The sequence below is a fragment of the Mastigoproctus giganteus genome, chromosome 1 (genome assembly GCF_048544385.1).
Source record: "Mastigoproctus giganteus isolate SK-2022 chromosome 1, ASM4854438v1, whole genome shotgun sequence".
In the NCBI taxonomy this organism is placed as follows: Eukaryota; Metazoa; Arthropoda; class Arachnida; order Uropygi; family Thelyphonidae; genus Mastigoproctus; species Mastigoproctus giganteus.
The window spans coordinates 8,026,710-8,053,148 of record NC_143575.1 but is presented as its reverse complement, the minus strand read 5'-3'; the positions used below and the strand labels follow the sequence as shown (position 1 = coordinate 8,053,148).

Genomic DNA, 26,439 nt, shown 5'->3' with positions numbered 1-26,439 from the left:
CCAGTCTGTACATATCGAGCATAACCTCTTTCTGTATATAGCTTTGAACAAACTGTTTGCTACTTGGTGCATTGATCTCATATTGTGGGATCACTTTCCACAAGTTGTCTTGGTATTGCATTAGTCTCTAAATAAAAAAATACTTCTTCCATGGAGAAGTATACTACCATTTATTTAAAGTGTATGCCACTACCCACCATGTTTTCAACCCTGAAATTTTAATGAAAACTTGAACAAACCAATGATAAAGTCTATCCAAAATATGTAAAATGCAAATCGGTGTATTAAATGAAGTAGAAATGTTAAGTCTAGGCAAAAGCCTCATGCTGCAAAAACTATAAAATGTTATTGTACACATCAGACATAGCCTCTTTCTGTATATAGCTTTGAGTAAACTTTGCTATAAGATTAATATACCAAGTAGTTTTCTCAAGGCCAGAAAGAGGCTATGCTCAACGTATACAATAATATTTTATAAAGCTTTTTAATGGCTTGAGGCTTTTACCCTATACTTAAATATGCTCAGTCTCTTACCAAATGCTTAGAATATTGTGGTGTTTGCTTTAATCGAGGAAAGTTTTCATAAATGCTGTGTTGTTGTAATAAAATTTTTATGCTTTTATTCTAGAAACTAAAACAATTTTTATTTCTGATATCTTCATATGTTAGGAATGATGCTAAACAGTTTATCTGAGGTTGAAGAATGAAATTAGATTAGATCATTAAAATATGCTTTGAAATAATCTAGCTACCACTTATTATGAGTGGTTTTACAATCTTCCCCGAAATGTGTGTGTGCACAGGGGGGGTCCCAGATTTATGTTTGGAGCTGGGTCATTTTAATTATGTTTATAACTTGAAAACTATCACCTTTAACTGTTATTTATTGGTATTGGCATTATCTTTACACTGAAATAAATGGAAGAAAGCATTTTATACTTAGCATTTAAATTCTGGTAGAATTATGTTTTCTAAATTAATTGTTCTAATGGTTAATAACATAATTTTTTAATTAGAATATTGCATTTTACTAGCACCATTATAATTTATAGTTGTCCACTAAATTATTATATTGAATGCACATGAACTGTGCTGTCAACCTTTGTATCTTCCTTCATTCCTGTTCTCGCTCTGGCAATTTTTTTGTGGTCCATTATTTTTCTTTTAGCATAACTGCCAACTATCCAGATTTACTAAGGAAAATCAATTTGTTGAACCTGTTCTTCTGCTAACCATCCTAACAGTTTTTCATGTTTTTTTTTTTTTTTTTTAAACAGTAAACTAAATTATGGTTCACCATTAAATTTTGAATTCTTAAAATAATTTTGTGAATGTTTTTTCTTGAAATTTTTGTTATTCATCTGTACTTATCAAATTAACTGACAGGAAAATGAAATTTTACACTGTGTTAGAAATAATGTAAAAACTTTTTTTTTTTTTTTTTTTATGTGTGTTGCATGAAGCCAATATGGTTGAACAATTCCTTTCAGTGTGATTTCCAAGAAATAAGTGTCATGTTTAAGAAAACATATATGCAAGGTTTTTTGTGCTTTATAAAATCTGGTACATTTGCTGTATGTATTGTATGTAAATGTGCTTTTTCAGTTTTGATTGGCAGGAAGCTTGGTGTAATTAGACATTTGCAAAAAAGTAAGCATTACATAGTTTTATTTAAAAAGATAGTTTCAGAATGTGCACCTTTACCCCTAATCCATCTTCATCTATCTTATAATTCAAACTAGTACCTGCTGTACACCCAACATACATCAGAACCCTAATAAAATACAATAATTACTCTTGTCATACTAATTTACTTATTTATATAATAATGCATCTAAATAACAATATTTTATTATTTGAACATTAAATCTCATTGGTATATACTGTGCCTGATTCTCTTATGTGTCGAATACTTATTCACATTGTTTATTATAGAACATAATCTTCCACTGAGCCTGGAAGGTTATGGACTTGAAAGAACAGAGAGTAGCATTTTTAGTGAAATTGGAAACAGAGGGAAAAATAAGTAGTGATGGTTTTGAAAATTTTACAATCATCACTATAGATGACAATAAACAAAATGATTTGAAGTGGTGACCATTTCTAATTTAAAAAAAAAAAAAAAATTCCATATCAAAAACAACTTGCTATTAATGCCAGCAATGGAAGGTGAATGCAGGATATAACATTTGTGTGCTGAAAAGAGAGCTATATGCTTTACTCTGAAAGTGGGTGAATATTTTTTGGACATTTACTGCTATCTAGAAAGAGGTGCAAAAGGAAAGGCAGATTGAAAGAATTTCACTTATTTTATTAGCACTTATTTTTATTAGCATGTATATGCTAATAAAATGAAAAAGGTTTTGAAGCATGTGTGTGCCCTTTGGCTGTTTTTAGGTAGATGTTTAATTATAGTAAGGACAAAAACAATAGGTCGTTCAAAGTCATTCACTAGACTTACCCACTCACAATTGAATGAGTGAGCAGAGGGAAGCCTAACAAGTGATCTTGAACTACATGTTGTTTTTGTCTTAGCTGTACTGATAGAACAGTGGCAACCTCTGAAAAGCCTATTTAAAGAAGTTATAATTGGTAAGAAAAGCTACATGAACACTTATGCTGGTATGACTTTTCTTACTGTGTCCAAATTTGGTTCATTACTCAAGTGCAGTTTTGAAAGATAAATTAATGAACTTCTGTTGCAAGCAGACATAAACAGCCCAAGCAACCTGATTATCCTCACGTATGTAGAATATCCATTTCTGCTGCTCTCTTCTGGCTTGAATAAAGCATTTTTCTGTAAATGTGCTTTCTTCATCTAACATCCTTTTGATGATAACAGCAAATGAGTATTCTAGAGTTGTTTACTTGTTTGGAAATGCAACAGATTTTTAACATGGCAACCTTCGATATGAAGGAGAACCAATGAGCAGGCCAGATCCAGACGTCCAGTAAAGAAATCTGAAGTGGACCAGGGGAAAAAAAACAAAAAAGAAAGTTGACTAGATCTTTGTTTCTCAGATAATAACTACCTTGTTCACTTTCATCTTCAAATGTTCATTGTAGTTGGTGGAGACAACAGCAGTAAAGCCAACGTCTAATTGCACAACACCATCAATCCACCATCCTCTTGATTTCTTACCCAGCTTTCAGCTCCATAGATTAAAATAGACTTAAAAACTATATCATAACCAGCTAATTTTGCCATTTGGCTAATTTTTTCTTTTCTTCCAAATGAATTTAACTGACTTCGTACACATTATGCTTTACTTTATCTATTTCCATGACTAATCTTCCATCTTCTTTACTGTTCCTTCATACACAAAATTAATAACTTGTTACAATTTTTGTTATTTAGTTCTACTTAAACAAATTTCCTTTTCTCTTCTGCCTTTCATGACTTTTGTATAAGTAATTTTCATGTCAAATTCTGTACAGTCTTTATCTAATTTATTCAGATTCTTGAAGATCTTGTAAGTAATAACTGAACATTATCATCAATATATGAAAATGATCCAGTTTTTACATCTCTCACGCTAAACTTTGTCACTGAATTGCATTATTTTATTAAATGGGCCATGAAAATTATAGAGTGGCAATAAATGTAGCCTTGCCTCACTTATACGTTGGGAATTATCACATAAAAAAGTAATAATATAAATTTTAATTGTAAAGTAGCCACTTTCAATTTTTTAAGACATGACAGTTACTGATTTCTTTAAAATTTCAGGCTTAGTGAATCTGTTCGACTGATGTTCGCAGTGGCAATCTTCTTTTCATATGGCCTCCAGATGTACGTTCCGATACAAATTATTTGGCCATGGTTTGAAGGAAAACTTCATTTGAAAGAAAGGCTGACTCCACTCAAGAAACGTCTGGCTGAATATGCATTCAGGGCTACTATCGTAACTTTTACATGTGAGTCGAATTTTTTAACAACTATTTCGGCATTAAAAATGCTGGTTAATTTACTCAAAAACAAATTATGGTTGCTAGTTTGTGTTAAATTAAAAAAATTACTAAATAGTTGATCTAATAAATAGTTGATCAAGAAATGGTTTTATGCAAAATTTATTAATGTAGATGGCTGTGGAAGTAGGTTGAAGCCAAAATGATTTAATGTGAATTAATTTTAAAATTTTCTGTACAGTTTTATTGTGTTACATGCATTAAGTCCTGAAGGTTCGAAATTTACATTATAGAGGTGACTACTGAGGTAATTGTAAATTACCTCAGTAGTAAGCTCCATGGTTACTTTTAAATAAATAAACATTGGAATTACACAGTAGTTTAAGTATAATAATACTGTTATAATAATAACAGTATTATTATTATAAATACAGGGTGTCTCAAAAATATTGGTACAAACGTTTAGGGGAGGTAGGTAACATCTAAAGGAATGTGTTTGTTGCTTTGTTTTTGTACAAAACGTTATGAGGTGTATTATCTCTTTAAATTGTGTATTCTTGTTGGTTTGTCTGTTTTGCTGGATATAAAACCAGTTTCTGGGTGCAGAGTTAGTTACTTTCCCACTTAAAGAATTTTTTTGGGATATAATTACATCTTGTCATTACAGCATTAATTTTAATTTTTGCCAGTCAAAAATTTTATAGCCTATGTCAGAGAATAAATCTTAATGCAAGCAGTTCTTAATAAATCCTGTAAGTGAAATCACATATTAGAAAAATTTATTTATTGTTATATGTTAACAAATATTTTCTATTTCAGTTGCCCATAAATAGTCTCTATAAATTTGTTGCAAAGATTGTAATCTCCTCTTTTCCCATTAGAGGTGTGTGATAATCATGGACTTCTTTGCTGTAATTGTTGAGAGATATCTGTAGTTGTGCTAATTAAGCAGATTATCTTCATTTTTATGCCTTCATAGTTTTATAGTCAGTAGATTTTGTACAACCTGTCAGCCAGAATGGAATCTAGCATTGCTGTTATATTTTCATACTTTTCATACCCTCACCAACCAAACTGTATGATAAAAATTACACTGACAAAACCGAAATAACTTGTGAAATTACATGTTAATTAAAGCCGAATAAAAACACTATTATTATTATAAATACAGAGTGTCTCAAAAATATTGGTACAAACGTTTAGGGGAGGTAGGTAACATCTAAAGCATGCCTGGGCAAACTTTTTGTCTGAAGGGCCACATTAGGAATTCAAAAAGAAGGCGGGCCGCACGTAAAATACTATTTTTAGATATATATTATTTGTTATCATGAAGAAGAAATATAACATAAAAAAAAATTATTCTCTAACAACCAAGAATTTAATGAGATGAATGGAACTGTTTTACATCTTTTACCATCTTTTAAATTTTGGGTGTTAATTTTGTAGTTGAGATTCTTAAAACTGCTTGTAAATGTTCATCAGTGATGCTTGATCGTAAAGAATTTTTATTTAGATTCATGATGCAAAATGTTTGTTCACATATGTAGGTTGATCCAAAAATAACCAACATTTTTCGGGCAAAATCTCTAAGTTCGTCGAATTTGTCCGAATTAAGAGTATTGTAAAATTTACAGATTTCCTCACGACGGTGCAATTCCCTTAAATCGGTATCACACTGCAGATCTATAATCTGAAGCTGTAGTTCACTCGGTGCACTATCAATTTCTGTTGAAAATGGGTCGCTCACTATTGCCAAACTTGTCTCAATTTTTCGGAATTCGTCAAATCTTCGTGAGAAGTCGTCATACAAAGCGTTGATAATTTCACAATATTTTTCAAATTTATTTTCTGGAATCTTCAGCAACTTCATGGTTGGAAAGTGGTCTACCTTGTTAATCAATAAATGTCGAAGGAACAACTGGAGTTTTAATTTAAATCCATTCAAACTTTTTACCATATCATGGGCGTATAAATTTTTCCCTGGTAATACGGTGTTGAAAGTATTTAAGTGTGTCACGATATCCAGGGTAAACGCAAAATCACAAATCCAGTTATTATCAGTTAATTCGGGAAAGTCCATAATCAGTTTTAAAAATAGAAAGATGTCATCTTTAAGATCCCATACTCGTCGAAGAACTTTTCCTAAGCTAAGCCATCGAATTTGGCTATGATAAGGAATATCTGTGAACTCGAATTCAATATCTTGAAAAAAATGAACGAATTGTCTGTTTCAGGCCCCCTCGATCGTATTAAATTTAGTAGTTTAATAATACAAGATGTGACACGTTCAACTTTTAACACATTTTTACATAATACTTGATGTAAAATACAATGAATTGTAATTAAATTATAATCAGGATAATTTTCGCAAATTTTATCCCGAATTTTCTTTAACGCTCCAACATTTTTACCTGTTGGTGCTCCGTCAGTTTTTACGCTTACCATTTTGTTCCATTGTAAATTATATCTTGTTAAGCATTTTTCAACTTTTTCAAATATATCAGCTCCCGTTGTTTAAGAGATTCCATTGAAGATTCCATCTTCAATAATTTCAAAATTAGAGGTACATCCACGTACGAAAATTAATAACTGCGCAGTATTCTTTTGGTCGTTACTTTTGTCGAGAGCTATCGAGTACCACGTTATGGATTCTAATACTGATAATAATTGCTCATTCAAATTTGTATCGATACATTCAATTCTTCTTACTAAGGTTCGCCGAGATAAACTTATATTCTCAAATTTGTGTTTAATGTCAGGACATATAATTTCACAAGCTTCAGTCATACATTGTTTAATATAGTCTCCATCAGAAAACGGCTCGTTGCTTTTTTGCAGTTATATGAGAAATAACAAAACTTTCCTCTACAGTAGCTTCTTGTTCCTTAGTTAGCCGCGTAAACACATTTTGTTGTGTAGATAAATTTTGAATCAATCCATCAGCAGTGTTCTCTCTCGCTTCTGGAGTTAAATTGGCACCATATTCGGAATGTTTAGTAGTGAAATGTCTTTTAATATTGTACCCTTTCAACACTGAGACACTCTCCCGGCAGATGAGACAAACAGTCTCGTTATTTATGTTAGCAAAAAAATATTTTGTGTTCCACTCTTCATTGAAACACGATGCTCTTGTTGAATTTTTCGTTTTTTATTCATTTTTAAAGGGCGTAAATATTATTTTTATCGCTACTGGCACCAAGACGATAACAGAAGATAACGCAAAAAAACTTAACTGCGGGATGACCGTCAGAGAAAACAGATTGGAACTGCGGCCGGTCAGCAGTCCTATCCTGTTACTCCGCCACTGCAGCAAAGCCGTTGTCTTCATCACCGGTTGTCTGTTACCGTAGTTTCGCGCGGTTCGTTTATAATCGTAAATTATACCGTTATAAAAGCGCCCGTTGGCTCGCTCCAGTTCGCGCACAATTTCAAATTCTATCTCAATTTGAACAATACAGAGATGATAAAACAATTTACAAGTCGAGAAATTCTATAATATATTACATATACAAATTTATTTTTCAAAAAATGCGTAAAATAAGTAAACTTTTTTTCGAAAATACAATTAAAGCTCGCGGGCCGCACAAAAATGTGCGGCGAGCCGCATGCGGCCCGCGGGCCACAGTTTGCCCGGGCCTGATCTAAAGAAATGTAAATCACATAGGAACCCATAACCGGAAACATCACGGGAAAGTAGTAGCTGAGGTACACAAGAAGAAGAAATGACACAAGACAGCAATTAGTAGCAAACATTTATTTGACATAATATTAACAATGGAGTACGAGGTGGATGCATTTCATGATGTTACAACAGATGCTCAAATTCCAACATGAGATGAGATGCGATGCGATGCATGTGACACCGATGCAGCATGGATTGGCGGGGACAGTCGAACACACCTGGAGTTTCTTTGACAGTAGCAGCAGCACAGATGAGTCTCATCATGAGATCCATTTCCATCTCCACAGGTGATTCATACATGATAGATTTGAGGCCCCCCCCACAGAAAGAAATCAAGGCTCAATAAATCAAGTGAGCGTGGGGGCCAGGCAATGGGTCCACCACAGCCAATCCATCGACGCCCAAAACGCCTGTTCAAATGGTCACGAACACACCTTCCATAATGGGCAGGCGCCCTGTCATGTTTGAAGCCAAATGTTGCATCTCACATTTGCTGGAATATCATCAAGTAACCCTGGTAGAACTTGTTCAAGAAAGATCCGATATTTAGCGGAGTTCGTGCGGGATGGTAACAGGTATGGGCCGACTATGCAGTCAGTGACTGCTTAGTCGACCCTTTGCAATAAATGTGTCGGCAGTGCCTGCCCACACATTTATTGCAAAGCGATGTTGTGCCACATGGGGGCACACATGGTGTGGGTTGTCGTGAGCCCACACATGAGCATTGTACTGATTGAATAAGCCTTCCCGAGTGAAATAAGCCTCATCCGTGAACAAAACATAGGCTGAAAAATTCAAGTCTTGAACACTTTCTTGGAGAAACCACTGCGCAAAAGCCACACGTGCAGGATGATCTTGGGGGAGCAGTAATTGAACCCTTTGGAGATGAAAGGGGTGTAAGGAATTGTCATGGCAGACATGCTGTGTGTTGCAACGAGACACTCCTAAGGCAAAGGCAACGGCACGTGTGCTGGTAGCAGGATTATTCTGGATGGCATTCAACACACTTTCTTCCATGGTGGGAGTTCGTGTCGAATGTGGTCTGCCCGCACTACTCCTGTTACCTCTGAATGACCTATAATCGCACAAATTTTGATGCACACATGCAAACAAACAGTGGTCCAGTACATGTCTGTCTGGGAACATTCTCCATAAATTCGTTGAGCGGATCGTCCATTGCCCTCTGCTAATCCATACACTAGGTACATGTCTGCCAGCTCACGGTTCGTATATCAATGCATGCTCTTTGTGCGGCGACTACTGCTTGAATGAGTAAACCAGAAATTTTCCCTCTCGCGAACTGGTGAACAGCGCCGTGTACCGACTTACGGCGACGTTTCTGGTTATGGGTTCCTATGCGATTCACATTCCTTTAGATGTTACCTACCGCCCCCAAACATTTGTACCAGTATTTTTGAGACACCCTGTATAATACAGTAAACCCCCACTATTCGCGGTATCTGTATTTGCGATTTCGTGTATTTGCGGTTCGCCGATTTAATATAAAATGAAACCTAAAAAAATGTGAATTTTTAAGCGCCGTGAATATTTTTCCGCCATAAAAAAACATGGGCGTGGCTAAAATTATCTTTCTCGGTCAAAACAGTGCTCCGTGGGTGGGGCACAGAAGGGTGACAAAATCGCGAGCGTGGATGTTTCTTGCTAATCCTTGTTCAGTATGTGTTATGCACTTGTCATGGAAGGTTTCGTCGTTTGCTTTTAATTTATACGCTTATAAATTGAATAAATTTATCAATTTATAAATTGATATGCTTACAAAAGTGATAAATCTACCGTTTTGCAGAGTAAAACAGACTTTTTCGAGTGTGTTAATGGAAGAAAGTGACTTTATTGTGGACAAGTTCTTTCTAACCCGTACAAAAATATGGTTACGAATAACAAGAGAAATGGGAAAATATGAAAGGTGATGACATTAGCGAATAAAATTGAGTTATTAGACAAAATTTCTAATGGTGAAAGCGTCTCCTCGGTGGCAAAACATTATAAAATGAATGAGTCAACTGTACGATCAATCAAAAAATCGGAAGAAAAAATCCGCCGTTGTGTCCACGAAAACGCGCTATTTGCTTCAAAAATTTTCTCTGTAACTTGTGATGTTAAATTAGAAAAAATGGAAAAGGCTTTAAATCTGTGGATAGAAGACCGAATTCAACATAAAATTCCGTTAAGTTCACTCATCATTCGTGAAAATGCAAAACTCCTTTATCAACACTTTATCGAAACTGGTGATAGCACTGGCGGGATAAGTTTTTTAGCTAGCAAAGACGCTGGTTTGAAAGATTTCTTTGAAATTTCTAATAAATATTACATTTAATATTAAATTGTGTCTTATTTTCATTTCGATGCCATATGCTTGCATTTCACTATGTACTGTCTATGTACATAGTCATATTATGAAGGTACATATAATACATACATAGACAAAATTTAGACTAGTTTTTCTTATATATTTCATACTTTGGAACGGAACCCCTTTATTACTATGGGAGCCATAACTCAGTATTCGCATTTTCGGTATTCGCGACATTTCTCAGGAACGTAACCCCCGCGAATAGCGGGTTTTTACTGCTGTTAAATATTAATAAATAGTGTACATGGGTAGGGCTTTGTTGGAGTTCAATAATGACAGCTCTTTTCTTGGATGTTGATGCGTAGTTTAGTGAATGAATAAATAGCTCTTAAAGTTAAAATATATTGGTCACATATGGAAAAATATTAGTTGCATTTCTTTATAAATAAAATAATTAGCAAGGCTTCCTTAATGTAACTCATCTCTGATATATCCATAGTTAAATTATCATTATGGAAAGATATATATAGATATATATATATACAGTATTTTTTTTTTAAAAAAACAAATTAACTTCTTTCCATAATGATAATTGAAGTATGCTGATATCAGAGGTAAGTTACATGCATTAAGGAAATCTTTCTACTTATGATAGCAGAACAGTGACTAGAAGCCTTTTTGACTTATTCTAAAAATATCTCATTGCTTTATTTGAATGCCAAATTCAAGAAGAGTTGCTTGATATGAGAAAAAAAAAAAAAAAGAAAAAAAAGAAAAAAAGTGTGAAAATAAATTATGTAAACATTATCAGTTATTGACCTGACCGTAATTTGGTCTACATGGAGGGGGGGGGAGAGATCATCCATATGCAATTTTCCTCATAGCATTGTTCATCTACATAGAACTCAATTTATTACATGGGCTTCCCATCCTGGATTCACTGTGTGATAGCTGAATCCAAAGTGATGTCTGATATTTGATCATTTAATGAGTGGTAATACCTAACCACCTGCATGATTTCTTAAGATAAAATTCTAAATCTTCAGGAGAAGTCAGTTATTCTGTATGACAGTGTATTACAGGATATATAGATGGTTTTTCTTTGTGAACAGAAATAGTAAAATATACGAAGTCCAGACCTGCTATCATTAGGTATCTATCTCTTTGGTCTCACTGGAATGAAGGTGTAGCTCGGGGGCACCTTTGATCTAATTGAGAAGTGAGACCAGCAATGCTATAATGCATCATTGTGATGTTTTCTGAGATAAGGCAGTAAATGTGAAATAGCTAGAAGTGTGTATGTATCTTTCTACAGGAATAATTGTGCATTATTTTGAAAATAGAGAGGTGGGGCATTTTGTCATTTTTGAATTAGTGCCCACCCGACCAGATACATTTATTTGAAAGATAAGATGATTATAAAACTAACATTAACAGTGTAAGGTACTTTATAAGAGTACAGAGATAAAAGCCATGCTGCTTTATTTAGTAGCAGAGCTTTAGAAAATGTTTTGAGGTTGCATTTTATATACATCAATCTTAGTTTCCCATGACAGAATAAAAAGAAAACAGATATTAAGAAATGAAAAGCCAACATATTTGTTGCATTTATTCTGCAACTGTATTCTTGTTTTTAATATTTTGGCTAATTTAGCATTTGTTAACAATAGTACTAATGACATTATTTTATTTTATACATGTATCAAGGTTTTTACAGGCTTATTACTTTGTTATTTATTTATTTATTATTTATTTTTTTTTTTTTGCAGTTGTTTTAGCTATTGCTATTCCTGATTTGGATTCCATCATTTCCCTTGTAGGAGCACTGGCTAGTAGCTCTTTAGCTCTTATTTTTCCTCCATTAATACAGATTTTAACTTGCTGGGGTACTGATATAAGTAAGTAATTTTTTATGTGTTTGAACATTAAAATCTTGCCTATCTTTTAATTAATATTAGTAAAGTGTAAAAGATGAAAGAAGCCATCCCAGTTAGAAATCTTATCTGTACAACCTATATCCAGTCTTATCACGCTTTTCTCATTTCCAGAAGATACCAATCCAGCTGTCCCCTTAAATTCCATCAGCCTCTCAACCTCAAACCACTCTGGGAGAAAGTTTATTCCAGTAGTTGATGTCACTGACCAAACTTCATGAAGTCCAGTCTGTTAGTTTTTCCTGGTATTTTGCATTTTTGTCCTCTTAGTTTTTGTATCCCATTTTTACTCTCTCTTGTTTACATCTGTAACCCTTTCCCTTTTCTTGAGTTTTCAAAATGTGTTAGTGCTCTTTAGGTAGTGAGTCTTCCAAAAGCGGTTCTGTTGAGTGTTTTTTTTTTTTTGTGGAATTTAAGTTATGCAAAAATGACTATACATAAATACTTTTAAATGTTAATTTGTTCTTATTATAACATGATTGCTTGACATTAGAAAGAAATTGTAATCAAAGGTCAAATTAGAATTTAAAAAAAAATGTAAAAAAAAATTAATTTTTTTTATTATATTCTGTGTATCTATTTATGTATTACTTTGTTTGGTTTATCAACTTCTGTAAAAGCTGTCTCAGAGGTACAGAAAGGGCCTAGCCACTTCCAACTTTTGATGAAAACAAGTAGAGCACAAAAAAGTGAAACATAATTAAAAAAAATTTTTTCAATTAACACTTGCTCTTTAGCCTTTGCTATGCTAGTGCATTACTCACTGAATCAAAATCAAAAACAGTTTAGAAACTATTTCAGGTTACCTTTTTGAGCTTGAGGCACAGGTCGAATGTTTCTAATGGCTCCCTACTGCTGATTAGCCCTGCTTCTGAATCTGAATTCCAAAGAACCTACTCGGTTTTGGTTTTGTAAGCTCAAATCAGACAGCTGAGCCGAACAGGATTCTCTTCCTTGAATTTTCAAAGCTATTTTTATGTTGCCATCTATTATAAACTGCGTACACAATTAGTTGGGAATACAAGATAAGACTCCTTCCATGACAGTATAATGACTTTATCACTTATTATTCATTTGGAGAGGTCTGGATTCAAGTTCTGTTGTAGACCGTAGGAATTTCTAAAGACCTCTTCAGTTAGTGCTGTAGTCAGCTGATCTCAGCAGAGAGAATAGGATTCCCCGTTAGTTATTTCCAGTTTTTCATCCCACACCTCATGCAGATTGGCCCATGAATACTCATGCTTCTACAAGCTTAATATACAATAAGGCACATAAGCAAGTTACACCATGTTGCAATTTTGCAACATGATGTAAGTTACTTATTTGCCTGAAACCTATCAACAGGATAAGAGACAGCAACATGTACTGGAAAACTTTCAAAACAATTTATATATTAACAGACACATTGTTTGAAGTGGCCTTCAAACCTTGGAACTGCATATTGGGCTAAGGTAAAGAAAGCCTGCACAAGAAGCATGCAAAAGTTTGATGAAATTTACCCGTAAAAGTACTTTGCCGTAACAGCATTTGTATTGTTGCTTGCTCAGTAAACAGATGGCGGATGTTATCGGTCTGGAGTAGAAGTTGAATCCCATGGGAGCTTGAAACCCTCCCGAAGTGGCGGGGGTAACCTGACCTTTTTTCTTTAGAATCACTAATTGAATTAACTAACTGAATCACAAACAGAATCACATTGGAAGTTCTGGCATCGTAAAAAATGTTCGTAACGTAGTTACGAACATTTTTTACGATGCCAGAACCGGTAAACTTTTTTGAAGTTTGTTGCGCTTCTCGTGTGGGCTTCCTTTCCCTTTTTTTTTTTTTAATTAATGAACAATTTATCCACTAGTCCACCAGTGATTCTAAAGAAAAAAAGGTCAGGTTATCCCCTCCACTTTGGGAAGTTTCAATCTCCCATGGGATTCAATTTCTACTCCTTACCAATAACACCCACCGCCTGTTTACCGAGCGAGCAACAATACAAATACTGTTACGGCAAAGTACTTTTACTGGTAAATTTCATCGAACTTTTGCATGCTTCTCATGCAAGCTTTCTTTACCTTTGCCACACATTGTACTCCCCAGAGCCCATGCGTGAAAACATAGATAAATGAGATACTCATGAAAGGGTTAATGATTATTAAGAATGAAAAGTGAGGGTTCATATATATATATGTGAGGGTACATAATGTATATTCACCATATTTGATGCATTTTAAAAATGTTAAAACTTCAGTTCCCATGATTGGGTAAACCGAAAGTGATGTTATTAGCTTTGGTATGTGGCAGTTAACATTTTGAGAATGAATGCCACAGTTGGTATTAGTAAGACCAGATGATGCAGAGAAGTGAACCTTTTAGGCATCAGCAAAAAAAAAAAAAAAAACCTTTGAACATTCATACTATTCCCATAAGGTGAACATAGAATTCTGCTTTGAACTTAGCCAGATTACTGCCCCTGCCAATAGGTGAACTTTATTAGATCTGGGTCTTCTGTTATACCCTGAAATTTTATATTTGTGTCCTCTGATTCTTGTCTCTCCATATGTGGGAGAACAAGTTTCTTTGTTTACTTTACCCAGCTCTTTCAACATAACAGTTTTATGTGTTTCCCACTTGATTTCAGTGCACCACAGCACAGAAACTGTTGATCACTTTGTGTGTGTGACAGGTATATAGAGCATGCCCTTCACAAGAGGTGTAATTGTTTGTGAACATAGTGTTTTGTTAGGTGTTTCATGTGGTTTCCCACACATCTGCATTAACTACTCTGTGATACCGCATAACTTTGCATAACCAGTCAGTGTGGGTAGTGTGATTATTTGCCACACAACTTTGCAAATTTAGCATTAGCATTTTAGCATTAGTAGAGGCATTTGATGCAAGAAAGCAAGCTTATGCAGCATCAGCCAAAAAAAAAAAAAAAAAAAAAAACCACTTCCACTTCACCCCTCTGTTCGTTCAAAATACCTGTCCAGCTGAGCCTTAAACTTATTTAGGCTATCAACCTCCACGACAAGGGATGGAAGTCTGTTCCACCGACCAACTACCCGCTGGCTAAAGGCAAATTTCCGCACGTCTATCCCACATCTGTCTTTCCTCAATTTGAATTTATGCCCTCTCAGGTGATTATTCTGAGCTAGAGGAAGAATCCCATCAGCATTGAGCATGCTCAAACCATTCAAGGCTTTATACACCTCTATCAGATCACCTCGCTGGTGCCTAGTCTCCAGACACTGTAATTTGCAAAACTTAAGCCTTTCTTCGTAAGAGCACCCCTTTGTTCCATTCACTAATCTTGTTGCCCTTCTCTGTACTCGTTCCAGCAGCTCTACATCCTTCTTGAAATGAGGCCTCCAGACCTGTATACAGTACTCTAGGTGTGGCCTGACCGCGTGACAGAGTTTTTCATTCCATAGGTATAAGAGGTGTGACAGCCAAATGTCTATTCAACAGATAATACAAAGAGTAAGAGAACCAAAACAAACTTTTGGAAATATAATACCCCAGTGGAGCACAGAATATAATGCATCCATTCATCCCAAGCCAGATGGACTAATGTTATTGATCCTCAGAACATGCCAACAGTTAAAACAGATAGTGAGAGGAATTGCAAAGGCACTCATAATGAGCTGACTCAAGAAGAAATTTGAAGAAAAGCTGTGCAATCTTAGACTGGATTACTATGATTACACAGCTATGTATAAACACAAAGCTGCCTCCCAGAGGCGTATATCACCACCTATCCTTGTGCAGAGAATGAAAGCTTTGAAAATTATAGCAGTGGCAGAATGTGATGTGGAGTGATAAATCATGTTACACAGTCCAACAAGCCTCAAGTAGATGCAATGAATGGTTTCATCCAGCTTGTATTGCACCAACAGTGAAGTTCAGTGGTCCTTCCTAGCAGTGCATATCATCATCTACCTTGTTACAGTGAATCGAAGCTTTGAACATTACAGCAGTGGCAGAATGTGGTGTGTAATAATAAAACATATTACATGGTCTGTACCTGAGATAGATGCACCTGGCTGTGATTTTGCCCAAATGAATGGTTTCCATACAGATTGTATTGTACTAAGAATGATGTTTGGTTGTGGTATTGTAATAGTATGGGCCTGTTTTATGTGGTTTGAATGTGGTCCATTCATTGTCTACAATGAAACCATGTAGGCAGCTGTCATTTGGACATTCTAAACAATTCTACCTTCCTGTTTTTTGGCAATTTTTTGGAGAGGGGGGCATATTTGTGTAAAATGAGACTACTCCGTGTCACAAAGCATGATCAGTGCAACAGTGATTTAAGGAGAGTAGTGTTGTAAACCATGCCATTTCCAGCCCAGATGTAAATCCCCTTGTTAACACCATTGCAGTGTTTTAAAAAAACAATTGAGAACCAGACAAGATAATCTAGTTTAGGCAGGGAACTAGCTGCAGTTCTATGAGATGAAAGGAACAAGATTCCAGCCGTTACATACCAAAAACTTGTATAAAGTATCCTCCAGAGGGTTACTGATATCATTAAAGCCCAAGGGGATCTTACTCAGTATTGAAATTATTTTTTCTAACCAGATATTTTTTATGTATTATCCCAATACATAAAAAAATAGGCGCCTCCGTAGCCAGGTGGGAAGGAGCAGCAGCAGCAGCAGTGCGTAGCACACGCTTCTTGATTAGACAGGGGTTCAAGCCCGTCACCACCAAATACGGAGGATATGGAAAGGTCGGGGAATGACCACCGCATATCCCGGAGCAATATGGCCTTAGTTGCTAATGCTCCTAAAAACCAAACAACAACAACAAAAAAATATCAATAAAAAAAACAAAAAAAAAAAAAATGGAAGATTACATAATGGTAGCCAGTCAAGGGCACTCCTTTCTCTTTCATCACGAGAAAGGGGAAATGTATGGGGACATTTTGTTCCGGCAGTTTCAAATGAATTTTTTTAAACTATTTTTATATTACTGGATCCACACAACTTTGTCCACATCAGCTTAATGCAGGACAATAATTTGGTGTATAAGAATTTGGTACATAGCAGTTCAGTGTATTAATATTAGAATATGACATTTTTGGTGTGTGACAGTTTGGTGAAAGACAACTGGTGGCTACCACAATTTGTTGAGTATGACAATTGATGAATTCTGTGTGAGAATTCAGTGCAGTGTTCTCCCCAGGACCTATCAAATGGGCGCACCACCGGGTTAAAATTTGAGCGATTCTTGCGGTACCGCATGGTACTGCTCACTGATCTCGATCAATATTAATTAATTTGAACATACTATGCAATCAAGGTCAATGCGACAGGAGCATATAATGTTAAATTATGCAATTAATTTTTGCTCTGGATCACTTAAGTCACATTTATAGATAACAGAAAATTTTATGATATTGTGAAGTATTATACTTCCCCACCTGACTACTTCATAATCCTACCTAGCTTGGCCATTGATGCCCTTTTGTCTTAAAACCCTTAAACAACAACAACTAGCCACCCAGCTGGCAAAATTTTCTGGGGAGAACACTGTCAGAGTATGAAAAAAAGCAAAACCGAAAATGCAACTTTAACTTGCTGTGCTGTTCGTGTTAAAGTTAGTGATCATGGTATGATTCGTGTTTGATAGAACACGCTAGCCACCTTCATTTTTAGGTGTAATAATGATATTTCTTTTCCTTTCATTATTATTATTATTATTAGTAGTAGTAGTATTAGCTACATGGTGCAAGGAGCCTGAGGCTTATGCTGCACCAGCCAAAAATAAAAAAAAATAAAAAAATTCCCGAGTTACCCTGAGAGAGAGAGAGAGAGAGAGAGAGAGAGAGAGAGAGAGAGAGAGAGAGAGAGAGAGAGAGAGGTAGAAGGGAATCACCAAGAAAGAGAAAAATGATGATATCCAGCTGAGGACCCTGGGTGTGCCAAGCCCATACTCACCAGATGTGAGCCCCTGGGGGTATGTGGTTTATATGCCTGCAATTTTCTTATAGCTTCACAACCCCCAATCAATCCATGCTGCTAGAATAGCAGCAGAATTGGTTGAGTATGTTCCTATTATCTTCAGCATGACAGTGTTTCTGTCCATATTGTAAAATTACAATATGGACAGAAAGACTGTCGTGCTGAAGATAATAGGCACATATTGTAAAGTTACAATATGGATGAATAGTCATGCTGAAGATAATAGGTGCATACAAACTTTTCAGCTTGACTATGAGTAGGATTGACATAAATTGATAAAAAATATATATCTATTATTTTGTCTTTTCTAATATTTTTTTAATTTTCTGTATTCTTCCTTTCTAAGCAACCAAAATTTCTCTTTGTTTCTCAATCCTGATTTTCTTAATTTCTGGTCTGGCGATACACCAGCTTGTCATCTTCACCTATTGTCTTTCACCAATTTGTCACATACATTAAAATATCATTGTAAAGTATCTAAGAGATAGAAATCTCAGTTTACTTCCTTTTATAAACTGTACTAATAAATTTGAGAGTTACCACAATGTCCAAATAGGAGATCTTCATTTTCAACTTCTGGGATAAAATGAATTAGAATAAATCAAAATTTACATTTAATTTTAAATCTTCGAGTGTAAGCAAATTATAAAAATACCTCAATTTACTCATACTTCCCATACCTCCAAACCCTCCAAACACCGGAAAACAAGTCAACATCAACCAGCCCCAGATGCTAGATAACCCACGCACTCAAGAAGACCCCTCGACGTGGGCACCTGTACGTGGTGAGGGGACCTACCAGTGACGCTGCTGGACTTCCAGACTAGCATCACTGGGATCCAACGCCCACAGCCCAGGTTCCAGGCTTACATCAATGGAATCCGGCGTGTTTGCCGTGCGCTGCGACCCGTGGAAATTCGGAAAGGGGGATCCTGGTGGTTGAGGGGCCCAGCTTCAATACACCACTTTGGCCCCTGCTTCGACAAGACGGGTGGTCCTGGAAGGCCCGGCTAGGATCAATCGGCTAGTAGGCTCACCTGCGAGGGTCAACCGTGTCAATGCCACGCCCCTACCCTCATGGTCCGAGGGACAGGATTCAGGCTGGCGGCGGTGCGGGTATAGTGTCTGGGTAGCCCTGGCGTCCCACTCCCGAGCGCATTTATTGCATGCCAGGTAGTGGGCGTCCCTTTGGGCTCCGTGGTGGGTGGGGAGCCCGGGCACTGAACCATATAAAAAACTTCATGAATCCTGATAAACTTACTTCTTCAGGGGCCCCAACCCGGTCCCTATCTGAAAACATAGACGGAGAGGCAGATAATATTATTGCGACAAAGAGGCAGCGAACTGAAACATCATCATCAGGGCCTGTCCCAAGATTTCTAATCATGCATTCCACCACTGAAAAACCGATTGGCAAAATGTCGCCCTTCTTCATACAGAAAGGGTTAGATGGGTTAGCAGGGTCACCCAAATCAGTTAAGAGGCTTCGTTCTGGAGACCTCTTAATTGAAACCAAAACTGACAGGCAATCCGAACATCTACTCAGAACAACATCAATCGGAGGAATCCCTATAACAGTGACACCACACAGAACACTCAATTCATCGAGAGGTGTCATTTCGGAGTGGGACCTTCTCGACGTAACTGAGGAGGAAATCTGCTCCGAACTAAAACCCCAGGGAGTTATTGCTGTCAAGAGAATTAGTATTAGTATTAGTATTAGTAACGGCCGTATGGTGCAAGAAAGCCTATGGCTTATGCTGCACCAGCCAAAAAAAAAAAAAAAAAAAAAATCCGAACAAAACAATGATAAAAACAAAAATTAAATAAATAAATAATAATAATTAATAAATAAATAAAAATAATAAAATGAAATTAAAGATTAAATAAAAAGGAAATTAATCCTATCATCCTATGCGCTTCCCTTACCCGAAAGTACTATCCAGATGACCTTTGAATTTCCCCAAACTGTCGGCCTCTACCACCCATGAAGGCAACTTATTCCAGTAATTTATAACTCGCTGGCTAAAATAAAACTTCCTGCAGTCCAATCTAAACATTTCCCCGCGTAACTTGAATTTATGTCCCCTAGTTCTAGCATCATTTATAATCTTGAAAATTTTGTCCTCATTCATTTTACTGATGCCTCTCAGAGCCTTAAACACCTCAATCAAATCTCCTCTAAGGTGTCTAGTTTCCAAACTCTGCAACCCACATATTCGAAGTCTTTCTTCATAAGGACGCCCTTTTGCCGATCTCACCAGGCGAGTTACCCTTCTTTGCACCCTTTCAAGAAGCTCGATGTCTTTCTTTAGGTGCGGTCTCCATACTTGAACACAGTATTCCAAGTGTGGTCTAACATAGGCCTTATATAATGGGATTATCACGTCCCTATCTCTACTTGCAAAAGTTCGATAGATCATCGATAGGACACCATGGGCCTTCCTTGCAACCTGTTTACAATGCTCAGAGAATTTCATGTCTGACCGTATCGTAACACCCAAGTCCCTTTCCTCCAGTACTGGGTTTAGTTGAACTCCACCAAGTGAATAAGTTATTTTGGGATTACTGTTTCCCAGGTGTAATACCTTACACTTTGTTGGATTAAAGCACAGCTGCCATTTTTCTGACCATTCTTGAAGTCTATCGAGGTCTCTCTGAAGAAGCTCAGCTTGACAGTGATCATTAACTACTCTACCAATTTTAACATCATCTGCAAATTTAGACATCACGCCCTCTATCCCTTCATCAATGTCGTTTATGAAAATTAAAAACAACAGTGGTCCTAATACTGATCCTTGGGGAACCCCACTTCTTACATCAACCCAATCTGAGGAATAGCCATTTATCACAACCCTCTGCCTCCTGCCCTGAAGCCATCCTTCTATCCATCTAAGGATTTTCCCAGTGATTCCAACCTGTTCCAGCTTATAAAGCAACCGCTCATGTGGGACTGAGTCAAAAGCTTTGCTGAAATCTAAATAAACAATGTCGAAATTATTCCCAAAATCCAGCTCGTGAGTGACCCTTTCGAAATAGCGAACCAGATTTGTTAAACATGATTTTCCCTTTACAAAACCATGCTGAGTATCCTTGAGAATTTCAATTCGATCCAAATGATCCTGAATTCCACCCTTGATCAATGCCTCCATGATTTTCCCTACTACTGAAGTCAGACTGACAGGTCGATAATTTCCCACTTCACTTTTAGAGCCACCCTTATGTATGGGAGATACATTTGCACTTTTCCAATCCAAGGGAATCTCCCCAGAGTCTAGTGATGCTCGCATAACCAGCCTCAGTGGTTCAATGCACTCGCTTGCCGCCTCTCTCAAGATTATAGGGTATATTCCATCAACTCCAGGAGCCTTACTAGTCTGTAGGCTTGAAAGTTTTTTCATTAAATAATCTTGGGAAATTTCAATATCATTAATTACATATTTTTTAACTTCGCTCCCACAATTTCCCATTGCCACAAAAGGCTTTTCATTTGTAAATATCGATGCAAAATAACTGTTGAGTTCATCTGCAACGGCAGCTGGTGTATTTATTACTATCCCCTTTCCCTTACGTAAAGGTCCGATCTGGTTTGTCCTGCTCTTCTTGGCATTTATATATGTGAAGAATTCTTTATCCCCCCTCTTTGCTCTGTTTGCTAGTGATTTCTCATAAACTGCCTTTGCCTGTCGAACCTTTTCTGTGGCTCTATTACACATCACCTTGTAGCTGTTATAGGCTTCAGTACTTTTTATTGCTCTGTAACGTTTCCATGCCACCTTTTTCTGCTCAAGTAATGTGGCAACTTCACTAGTCATCCAACTTGGAACCCTTCTCGTGGAGTATTTTTTTAATGGTATATACGCATTCAAGGCATCTGTGATTAATGTTTTAAAAGCGTACCACAGTTCAATTGTATTCATTCTCTGCGCGATATCTACCCAGTTAATAGAGGCCATGTAGTAAATTAAGGCATCGTAATTTCCTTTTCTGAAATTAAAACCCATTCCTTTGCCTTTTACTTCTGCTACCTCTCTCGTCATCATCCACCGTAGAACTCCGTGATCACTTCCTGCTACTGGATCCTCTACTGTCAGCCCTGTTATGTCATCTGATTCATGTGTGATGATGAGGTCTAGGATATTCTTTTCTCTAGTACTTTCCCTGACATGTTGATACAAATAACAGTCATCTAGTTGATTTAAAAATTTTGTTCCCCATGTCGAGTTTCCTTCCCATTTACTCCAATCAATTAGAGGCAAATTGAAATCACCCATAATAAGGCATTGACGCTTACTTGCCCATTCCATTTGCATGTAGAGGCTTTTGTCATAGTCTTCACAATCACCTGGTCTGTAGATTACTCCTACTCGCATTGTACCTTTGTTTCCAACTATCTCACACCACACAGACTCTATACTAGCATGTGAAATGTCTGAATCTGGGAAAGCTATCGTCGCACTCAGGCTGCTTCTGATAAGAAGCATTACCCCACCACCCCTTCTATCTACTCTATCCTTCCTAAATACATTATACAAGCCGTACTGAAACTCATCATCCCCAATTTCCGGGTGGCACCACGTCTCCGTAAGCCCTATTATGTCCGCGTTACTTGTTTTAACCAGCAGTTCGAATTCGCTCATTTTATTGACGACACTTCTAACGTTACTGTATAAACAATTAAGATTTACTGTTCTTGTATATTTAACAACCCTAACACAACCCTTGAAGTTTTTTAGGCTCTCTTCCCTGATATTAGCTACCTGCTCACGTGAAACGTCTTTGCCCCCAGAACATCTAAATAATACGTCCAGTTGGGGTAACAGATAAGAACTCTTAAGGTATGTGCAAGAGTTACAATGACCAATATTATCAGATAAACGCGTGTCAATATTACCCACATCCCCCCTAGCTAGCAGTTTCCCTGAGCCTTTAAGGTATCCTCAATAATACTGGCAAAAACTTTTGCACCACCTTTGTTTAAGTGTATCCCGTCTCTACAAAACAAATTCCTTCTACCTACAAGTGTGGGCCATGCTGATAGAAATTTACCCCCTAAAGCCTTGCAGATTCCTTCAAGTCTTGAGTTAATCCACAAGGCTCTTAACATATAATCCCTCCTATCGTGTCTGGGCAGAATTGCAGACACATAGACATTATGGCCTAGCTCGCGACATTTCCTCAGCATGGTCCTGTATTTTTCCAACAGATCGTCAGATCGTGTACGTTTAATATCGTTTGTCCCCACATGAATAATAATATTTTCTTTACCCCCTTTAAAATCTGACAGTCTGTTGGTGACATCATCAATAGTTGCTCCCGGCAGACATACCCTGGTTCTGCTCCACCTATCTTTATTACAAAAAATATTCCCCGTTTCCCTGACAATGGAGTCTCCTAATAAAACAATGTCCTTTCTAACCAGGGTAGTTTGCACTTGGTTCTTCCGTTTTGAGGCTCGAATCGGGTGTGCATCACTTGGTAGATTGCTGGAGTTTTGAGTCCCTGACGAGCTCCCAGAAGCATTATTTTCGAGGGCAAGCACTCGTTTTTTCAGGGACTCAAATTGTTCCATCAGTGCACCAAATTGTAATTTAAGATCGGTGCACTCCTTACATCGATCACAAAGAAAAGAATCCCCAGGTGAGGTAGGATTAGTCACCAGGTCGACCTTGGAAAACATTCCACAGGTTCCACAACGGATTAAATCATGACTCACACGTAAATCGCCATCTGCTATTTCCGTGTGAGTCACGATACCCTGTGACGTGTTTAAGGCAGATCTCGTAACAACCATTATAAAATTAAATAAATATCAATGAAAGTAACTTTAAAAAATTATATCTATAATATTATTAACATCAAACAGTTACAGGAAAACCTATAACAAAATAATCCAACAATATTTAAATAAATCAAATATTTAAAAGCACTATCCAAAAGTAAACCACTTAACTGAGGAGCCCTGTCTAAGCGCGTCCGCTCACCTCGAATGCCAACGTACGTACGAATTACTGCGCGAAGGGATGGAAAAATTGTTAAAACCAGGAGCGTTATCCTGACTTTTAACTCTCCTAAACCTCCTGACGAGATTAAAGCTGGATACATCAACTGTTCAGTGCATCCATACGTTCCGAACCCTTTACGGTGTTTTAAATGCCAGAAGTATGGACATTCTCAAATGGCCTGCCGCGGAGTCCTTGCATGCGCTTGATGCGGTGCAAAGGACCACGAAACAACAGCATGTTCAGCCGTAAAACCCACCTGTATTAACTGTGAAGGTGAACACCCGGCCTACTCACGAGCATGCCAGAGGTGGAAAGAAGAAAAAGAAATTCAACGGCTGAAGGCAGAGCTAAATATATCATACCAGGAGGCAAGGAAATCGGTCAAACCCCTGAATATTAACAAACCTACCTACGCCCAGAAGATAGCAGGGAGATGTTCCGTCGGAACTCAGATGGACATGACCATTCCTCCAAAGGAGTCTTTCACTCCCATCGCGCGTTATCTCTTAAGTTCACAAAAACCTGCACAGAAGGACCAATCAGCTGCCACTCCTATATCGGTACCTCCTAATGCTCCACAAGCAACAAAGGTAACTATGAAAGATAAGAATAAAAAAGGGGAAGTCCCCCCTAGAACCCAAGAAAACATGGAGGTGGAGCAGAAGGAGGTACCCGAAAATTCAGTCTTGGAACTCTTTGCGGAGGAAGAAATAGACACGGGACAGCGTCCATTCTTCCCCAAAAAAGATAAATCCAAGACTGATAAAAGTAAGCCCTCAGCACCTCGGAAGCCGCCTGATGGACCCACCAAGCCAAAATAATGGCTAAATTCCTACAATGGAATTGTCGTGGATTCCGGCGAAATATTGATGACATCAAGGCCCTCCTGCAAAAGCACGAGCCAGTTTGCTTTTGCTTGCAGGAGACATATCTAAAGGCAAATGATGATCCCACCATGCACAACATCACATTTTTTCGAAAGGATAGAATTGCGGATGGCACTGTACATGGGGGAGTGGCTATCCTTGTGGGTAACCAGACCCCAGTGCAGCCTTTGCTAATTACAACCAGCATAGAGGCTGTTGCAATTCGCCTTTCAGTGGGATTTTTAATAACTGTGTGCTCCATTTATTTGCCACCTGGGACTGACATCACCCAGGCAGACCTTGATGATCTTCTAACGCAGCTGCCTCCCCCTTTCTTACTTCTCGGGGATTTCAACGGACATAACACCCTGTGGGGTAGTGCTAACATCAACGGAAGGGGACGAGTCATAGAGCGTATGCTCAATGACAATGACCTTTCCCTTCTAAATACTGGAACAAACACCTTCTTCCACATGCCTACCCGTACTTTTTCTGCCATTGATCTCTCTATCTGCTCCCCTTCTCTACTCCCTTCACTCACCTGGGAAGTGGAGGAGAATCCATATGGAAGTGATCACTTCCCTGTGATAACCTCGTTACACAGTGGGGGACCATGTCTTCCCTTCAGGTTACCACGGTGGAAGTTTGATCAGGCTGACTGGACTGCCTTCCAACACCAAGCAAATTTTGATCTTAGCACAGTCAGTCAAGAGCCTATCAATGATGCAGTTAAGTACATCACAGAAAATATTGTCCAAGCAGCTGCGAATGCTGTTCCAAAAACATCTGCCCGGTTTCCACCATTTCCCAAACCTTGGTGGAATTCACAATGCACAGCAGCAAAAAAGGCTCAAAACAAAGCGTGGGGGATATTTCGCCGATATCCTACCACGAACAACCTTATAGCCTTCAAACGTGCACGAGCCAAAGCACGCTACATCCGTCGTCAGAGTCAAAAGGAATCGTGGATCCGTTTTACATCATCTATTAACCAGTCTACCAACTCTAAGGTAATCTGGGATAAAATCCGGAAAATGAAGGGAAAATATACATCCCACCCTTCTTCAATCCTAGATTATAATGGATGCGCTATTGCAGATCCAACTGCAATAGCTAATTCTCTTGGGGAAACATTCTCTAACATCTCTGCAACATCTTCGTATTCCCCAGAGTTCCTGGTCCTGAAATATAAAATCGAAAAACAGGCACTTAGCTTTAAATCTAAGAGCACTTATCCCTACAACGGGGATTTCACTATCCAGGAACTGGAAAGAGCCCTTGCTCTTTCCAAAGCAAGTGCTGTTGGACCAGATGGCATCCATTATGAAATGATTAAACATCTCTCACCAAAATCTATGGATTGTCTGCTCCTTCTGTATAACAGAATCTTTATTGAAGGGCAGTTTCCGGACTCCTGGCGAAAAGCAATCATTCTTGCCTTTCCTAAGCCAGGAAAGGATCCAAAAGTCACCACCAATTATCGTCCTATTGCTCTGACCAGCTGTCTGTGCAAAATCCTGGAGAGAATGGTTAATTCTCGTTTAATATGGTATCTCGAAGCAAATGACCTTCTCTCCAACATCCAGTGCGGCTTCTGAAAGAACCGGTCCACTTTGGACCATCTTATTAGATTGGAAGCATCCATCCGGGATGCTTTCCTAAAACGCGAACACTTGGTGTCGGTGTTCTTTGACATGGAGAAAGCGTATGACACAACTTGGAGATTTGGCATTTTAAAAGATCTGCATAGCCTAGGCCTAAGAGGGCATCTGCCC

The 26,439-nt window shown here is 37.6% G+C and overlaps 1 protein-coding gene across 1 annotated transcript in view; it reads left to right on the top strand.

The window, feature by feature from the left end:
• Positions 1–26,439, top strand: part of LOC150090530 (proton-coupled amino acid transporter 1) — a 144,817-nt gene that overhangs the window by 110,719 nt on the left and 7,659 nt on the right. The window contains exons 11-12 of the mRNA XM_090378337.1: positions 3,731–3,918; positions 11,672–11,800. Of these exons, the coding sequence (XP_090234463.1) occupies positions 3,731–3,918; positions 11,672–11,800 (317 nt within the window). The remainder of the gene's footprint in view (positions 1–3,730; positions 3,919–11,671; positions 11,801–26,439) is intronic.